The sequence below is a fragment of the Colossoma macropomum genome, unplaced genomic scaffold (assembly GCF_904425465.1).
Source record: "Colossoma macropomum unplaced genomic scaffold, Colossoma_macropomum, whole genome shotgun sequence".
Lineage (NCBI taxonomy): Eukaryota > Metazoa > Chordata > Actinopteri > Characiformes > Serrasalmidae > Colossoma > Colossoma macropomum.
Genome location: NW_023494788.1, coordinates 2,780,999 through 2,788,140, shown reverse-complemented (window position 1 = coordinate 2,788,140; position 7,142 = coordinate 2,780,999). Strand labels below are relative to the sequence as shown.

Below are 7,142 nucleotides of genomic sequence, written 5' to 3'. Positions count from 1 at the left end.
ATAATCCAAATTATAACCACCATGTACCTGCATGTCAACATTTAGCTCATAACAACAATGAAAAAGTGAATATTTATTATAGAAACTTATTTAGATGTGCAAGTGCAGCTTCTGCGTGACTGTTGCTTTGGCTGCATTAACAAACTTACACTGCATTATTTAAGAGGTGTGTTGAGAAATATTATGGAAACTTAAAATTAGAGTGGAATTTTTTGACAGTTATTTCCCAGCACACAACTTCCTTTACTGAAAATCTTCACATCCTCATCAGAGAAAAAAAACATCTTCATATGTGTGTGTGTGTGTGTGTGTGTGTGTGTGTGTGTGTGTGTGTGTGTGACAGAGAGAGAGTTTATAAATGGTGTTGCTGAAGCTGGTGGTCACTCAGTGATCGACCATGATCCTGTTGGTGTTGCTCCTCACTGCCACTGTAAGTACTGAGGTGTTTCTTTTATCCATGCTCTTGTTTTTTTCTTGTTGTCATAGAATAAACATTTTTTTTATTTTGCTTTTGTCTTTTATTATACAGTGCAGTTTTGTTTGTCAAAAGACTTAATATTCTGTGTTAGGTGAACACTGCAGTGCATGATTTTATAATCTTATTGAATTTTAAATAGAAACTTGCACCATTTGATACCTGAAACCCAGAAAACAATAATGAATAGAATTTTTCTACATGAATGTGTCAACAAAATGTTGTTTTGGCATTGATGTATACATTTGAAGCAAGTCAATATAAAATCTCAGGCTTATTACACACTAAGGCCTATTATTCAATAATGACAGTGCAAACTGGTTGAGCTATTCTTAGGTTATAGAATGTGTAATAAAACATAGGGCCTGCTGGGGGGCGCTGGCCATTTAAGGGGTTAACTAGTATGTCACTGTGGAAACAAAATGCTGTATCTTCATTTTTGTCAGCTGAAATTTACACAGTGTTAAAATTTCATGTTGAATGCAACAATAGAAATGTTAGAAAATGACTTAGAATAAAATCTTGCTAAATAAACCTACATTGAAAGTTATGAAACCTTTTGGGAGATGTAAGGTTCTGTTCTGACAGTGACAATTTATAAAATTTAAAACTAACTGTAAAGGTAAATGCATAATAATGCAACTGTGATGCTTGGTTTAAAAATCTATGGCAGTATTGATATAAATAATTATATCATCCTTGTTCCTTATTGATTTTGTGTTTGTGTGTGTTTACAGCAGGCAGGCCACGCTCAGAGGGTTCAGGGTGAGGAGAAAGACGGCTCATGTGTATGTGAGGTGAACAGCGCCATCTGGGCTTTTCCTACCGCTAAATATGAGGGAGTCACACAACTGCTACAGGGCTGTGAAGTCTCACTGCAAAAACTCCAAACACAGGTAATTCACACTGTATAAACTCCAAACACAGGAAATTATCACTGTATAAACTCTAAACACAAGTATTTCATATTGTATAAACCCTAAATACATGATATTCACACTGTATGAACTCCAAACACAGGAAATTCACACTGTATAAACTCTAAACACAGACAATACCCCCTGCATAAACCCTAAATACAGATAATTCATACTGTATGAACTCCAAACACAGGTTATTCATATTGCACAAACTCCAAACACAAGTAATTCATATTGTATAAACCCTAAATACATGATATTCACAATGTATGAACTCCAAACACAGGTTATTCATACTGTATGACCTCTAACCACAGATAATACACACTGTATGAAACCTTGAAACCCAGGTAATTTATACACTGGACGAACTGCAAACACAGGAAATACACACTGGATAAACTGCAAACACAGGTATTACACACTATATTAACTCAAAACACAAGTTATTCACACAGCACAAAGTCCCAACACAACATGTAAAACACACTGCATAAACTCTTAACACAGGTAATTCATGTTGAATGCATCAATAGAAATGTTCCAAAATTACTTAGAATAGACTCACACACCAAATAATTCCTCACTGCCTTAACTGTAAACGAAGGTAATATATACAGGATACTCTAAACACAGGTAATTCATATTGCACAAACTCCGCACACTGGTAACATACACCCCATAAACTCCAAACACAGGTAATTACACCCCATAAACTCCAAACACAGGTAATTTACACCCCATAAACTCCAAACACAGGTAATATACATTGCATGAACTCCAAACACAGGTAATTTACACTGCATAAACTCCAAACACAGGTAATATACACTGCATAAACTCCAAACACAGGTAATTTACACTGCATAAACTCCAAACACAGGTAATTTACACTGCATAAACTCCAAACACAGGTAATTTACACCGCATTAACTCCAAAGACAGGTAATTTACACTGCATAAACTCCAAATACAGATAATATACACTGCATGAACTCCAAACACAGGTAATTTACACTGCATAAACTCTTAACACAGGCAATGTACACTGCATAAACTCCAAACACAGATAATTTACACTGCATAACCTCCAAACACAGGTAATTTACACTGCATAAACTCCAAACACAGGTAATTTACACTGCATAAACTCCAAACACAGATAATTTACACTGCATAAACTCCAAACACAGGTAATTTACACTGCATAAACTCCAAACACAGGTAATTTACACTGCATAAACTCCAAACACAGATAATTTACACTGCATAACCTCCAAACACAGGTAATTTACACTGCATAACCTCCAAACACAGGTAATTTACACTGCATAAACTCCAAACACAGGTCATTTACACTGCATAAACTCCAAACACAGATAATTTACACTGCAAACTCCAAACACAGGATTTACACGCATAAACTCCAAACACTGGTAATTACACTGCATAACCTCCAAACAGAAATAATTCACACTGCTCAAACAAGTTTATGCTTAAACAGTTATTTTGGTCAAAAAATGATCGTATACTTCACTGAACACACTAATTAACAACAGAACCTTAAATCTCGTTCTGAAGCCAATTTAAAACATCACTGCTGTAGTAAATGCTGGTGCTGTACTAAATGGTGTTTACTCTTACTGGCAGGTTGTGATGACCAGTAAAGAGCTGCCTAAGATGCAGGTCACACTGGAGAACGTGACGGCACGTCTACAGCGCTTCCAGTACCTGAACACACATGGCCTGTACAACGCTCTGCACCTACGCCAGCTCAGCGATGAGCTCCAGGACCTTCATCAGATCATCAGTGACACACACAGGGACAGGCCCAGCGCCGAAACTCAGAAACTAAGTACAGAGGTACAGACACGTTCCTGCATTCACACACAGGAACAGCAGGAGTGGATGTGGTGGTTAGGGATGTGCACAGGTGCTCGAGTACTCACTTCACCGCTCAAGGTGCCAGTATTCAAATACTGAAGTCACTATTCGGGTATTTGTTATGTCTCATCACATACATAATTACCATATTATTGGACAGAGATGCGCACTTTCACCAAAAATAATGATTTCAAATTTCTGGATGTTGCACAACATGCCGGGTGTGAATCACTGTCAGTGATGAGTTGACGCCTGTGTCTTCTGTGTACATACACAATGGACTTTTGAGGCTATTTATGTACATTGTAATGTAATGTCAGGTGGGTTATACAGAGCCCTCCACAAATATTAGCACCCTTGGTAATCATGAGCAAAATGAGCTGTTAAAAATATTATTAATTTCTTATTCTTTTTGATCTGTCATTCAAAATTTTAGCAGAAATCTAATCTTTATTTAATGTACAATAATTAAAAAAATATTACTAATATTCTTAGATTCTTAGAATTTCTTAGATATATGTGTGTCACAATTATTGGCACCCCTAGAAATTCTAATTAAATCTATTCCTATTCATATTTTATATTTTTAAGTTCACCTGAAAGATTAGGAACACTTAACTGGTCAGCTATGACTTCCTGATTCACCAGGGAAATATATGAGATGAAACATGGACCAAATTCCCTCAGTCCTCCATCAATATGAGAAAGACAAGGGAACACCGCAATGATGTATAGCAAAAGGTTCTTGGCTAGCACAAAACAGGAAATAGCTACAAGAAAAAGCTAAACAGTTGAAAATGCCAATTTCTATAATCAGGGCAATAATTAAGAAGCTCAAAACGACTAGAGATGTTAAGAATCTGCTGGGAAGAGGACATATCTCTATATAGACCTCACAAATAGTGAGGAGGATGGTTCAAGTGGACACAGAATCTCCAAGGATCACAGATGGGGAACTGTAGACATTAGTTAGGTCTTGGAGACACAAGGTCTCCCAAACTACAGTCAAACCCCACAAACTGTATATCAACAAACTCAAGCTCCTATAGTTTGCCAAACATTACTGGAACTTTCAGTGGGACCATGTTTTCTAGTGATGATTTATAGTGACCAAAATAAAGGTTCGTGGCAACAACCATCAAAGGTGAGTTTGGCAAGATAGCCATGCAGAAAAGTACCCGTGAAGTATGGTGGTGGATCTGTGATGTTGTGGGGCTATTTTACTTCCAAAGGCACTGGACTATTTATTGAGATACATGCTATCACAGACTCCATCATGTATGAGCAGGTATCTGCCTCAGCCAGAAAGCTTAAACCAGGCCATAGTCTGGATCTTCCAGCAGGATAATGATACAAAACACGCCTCAAAATCCACACAAAAATGGTTCACTCACCACAGCATTAAGATTTTGCCATGGCCACCACAGTCCTTTGACTTAAACCCTGTAGAAAACCTGAGGGATGAGCTGAAAAGGAAAGTCCACAGTATGGACCTTGGAACTTGAAGGATCTGGAGAGATTCTGAATGGAGGAATGGTCTCAGATCATTTGTCATGTGTTGTCCAGTCTCATTGTGCGTTATAGGAGAGGACTCAGAGCTGTTGTCTTTGCAAAGGGAGGCTGCACAATTGTGGCACACACAGATTTGAGAAAAATATTCATTTCCTGATAAGGTTGTTTTTTTCAATCATTATACTCCAAAAAAGGATAGATTTTTGTTAATATTTTAAATGAAAGATCAAAAAGATAAGCAATAAAATATGTTGCTTACAACCTGTTTTGCTCATGTTTACCAGGGGTGCCAATATTTGTGGAGGGCACTGTACATAATTACACTCATTGGAAATGTGTGCTTCAGTTGCAGAACGTTCAGAAGGATGTGGAGAAGATGTACACAGACAATGTCTTCAACTTGGAGTCAGTGAGGGAGAGGCTACGCTTCCTCAACAACCGTGCACAGACTTGCAGGAGCATTCCAGATGACTTCAGGAGTAAGGGTACTTATGTTTTTCTCTTCATCTGAGAGAAGAAGTCATTATTCAATGATACCTCAAAGTCATGTATGTCAGAGAGCTTGTGCAGCAACCTAAAGACCCATAGTCTAACTATTGGGTGTTAATTGAAAGATTAGCATATCGAGGCAGAGTTGCTATGGGGGACCTATGAGGATTAAAACAGTTAGCCGACTTGTTAAAAAATGTTCCCTATTGCCTTTTTAATGCCAAAAGTTTTGTACCACTCTCAGCATTAAAAAGTCAATAGGGAACATTTTTAACGAGTTGACGCTGGTAGTTGCAAGGCTAAGCCTGACTCCCTGGCTCCATCTTGGGCACCTGTGCAGTATCAGTCAAAGTTTAGGAAGTACCTACCCTGGAAGAACGAGACCAAGTGGTTTCCGGAAGTCACAGTGAACTGTCCTAAGATGTGATCTCGGTCTTTCAGGTTCCTGTTCTCATCGTATCATGACCAACATCAGCTCCCCATTGATCACCAAGCTGAGTCCATTTGGCAAGTCCTACACCTCGGGTGCCTGGGGCCGTGACACCAGCGCCGGCAGTGAGGAAAGGTATTGGGTCCAGCCTTTGGTCAACAGCCACAAGTTTGGCAACATCATCCGCTACTACCCGTCTTTTGAGGACTTCATGGCCGGCAGAAATCACCGGGATGAGTCCATTGCGCCCTCCAACACTCACACTGATGCGGTTCAGGGCCCAGGTACCATAATGTACGATGGTGTTGTGTACTATCAGTGCTACACCACGGCCGAGCTATGCAGCTACAACCTGCAGACCAAAAAGAACCAGCGCTTGAAACTGCCTGAAGCCGGAGTCAACAACAAGTTCCCATATTGCTACTACAACTGCCGCGACTGGACCGACATCGACCTAGCGGCCGACAGCGAGGGCCTGTGGGTGATGTATGCCACAGACAGCAACTACGGTAACATGGTTCTGAGCCGAGTGGACAGGGAAGGTTTCAATGTGACGCACACCTGGAAGACCAGGCTGTTCAAACGCTCAGTCACCAACGCCTTCATGGTGTGCGGGGTGCTGTACGCCACACGCTACGTCGACCAATACAAAGAGGAGGTGTTCTACGCCTTCGACACGTCTACGGGGCAGGAGGACAACACGCTGTCCCTGCCGCTGGAGAAGGTTTCAGCTGGCATTGCCAACCTCCACTACAACCCCACCGACATGAAGCTCTACATGTACAATGACGGCTACCTGCTGTCTTTCCAAGCTTTCTTCTGAGGAGAGAAGATGCTATGTAATGATGCAGGATATCACAGTTCAGACAGACTTCACTGCTAAAAGTGTAAAATACTGTGCGAAGGTCAGAGAGATTTAAATATAGGAAGGACCAACTGCATAATTAGGAGGGAAGTCAAAGGAAAATAGGTGGAAAAAAGTCAAAAGATTATTAAAATATAAAAAGACAAAGGGGACTCCTATCAACTGTGCACGACCTGGTCGACACCAAAACTGCCCCCATCAGATAAACAGCACTTAAAGCTTTCATCTTTGAGAGAGAGGAGAAAATCAAGCTGCTTCAGATCTGAAAACATCCACAGGTGTTTCTGTCCATCCTTCCACTGTGAGAAGACGACTCAGCGCTGTGGGTCTGAAAGGATGTGTAGCTGATCAAGAAGAACCTCACTGAGAAAAGGAGACGGACACATCAAACAAAGAAGGTGCTGGTGTTCTCAGGACAATGGACTGACCACCCCAGAGTCCACTCTTTATCTTTATTACAGCTTTCTTTCTTTTCAGGGGTGGACACACCAAATACTGAGAAAATAATATTATATTGAGCTGTTGAGGTTTCTGTGTAATTTTCAAACATCTATTTATTTCTGACTT

At 40.0% G+C, this 7,142-nt stretch overlaps 1 protein-coding gene across 2 annotated transcripts; it reads left to right on the top strand.

The window, feature by feature from the left end:
• Positions 1–317: 317 nt before the first annotated feature.
• Positions 318–6,867, top strand: LOC118806586 (olfactomedin-4-like). 2 transcript variants are annotated; one of them, XM_036568043.1, is made up of 5 exons: positions 318–430; positions 1,213–1,371; positions 3,046–3,258; positions 5,138–5,270; positions 5,722–6,867. In XM_036568043.1, exons 1-5 carry the CDS (start codon positions 398–400, stop codon positions 6,531–6,533), a joined length of 1,350 nt encoding a protein of 449 aa, XP_036423936.1. In that variant the 5' UTR covers positions 318–397; the 3' UTR covers positions 6,534–6,867. The 2 variants fall into 2 exon arrangements, with proteins under 2 accessions (XP_036423936.1, XP_036423935.1); XM_036568042.1 differs by having other exon boundaries at positions 5,138–5,276.
• The last annotated feature ends 275 nt before the right edge of the window (positions 6,868–7,142 follow it).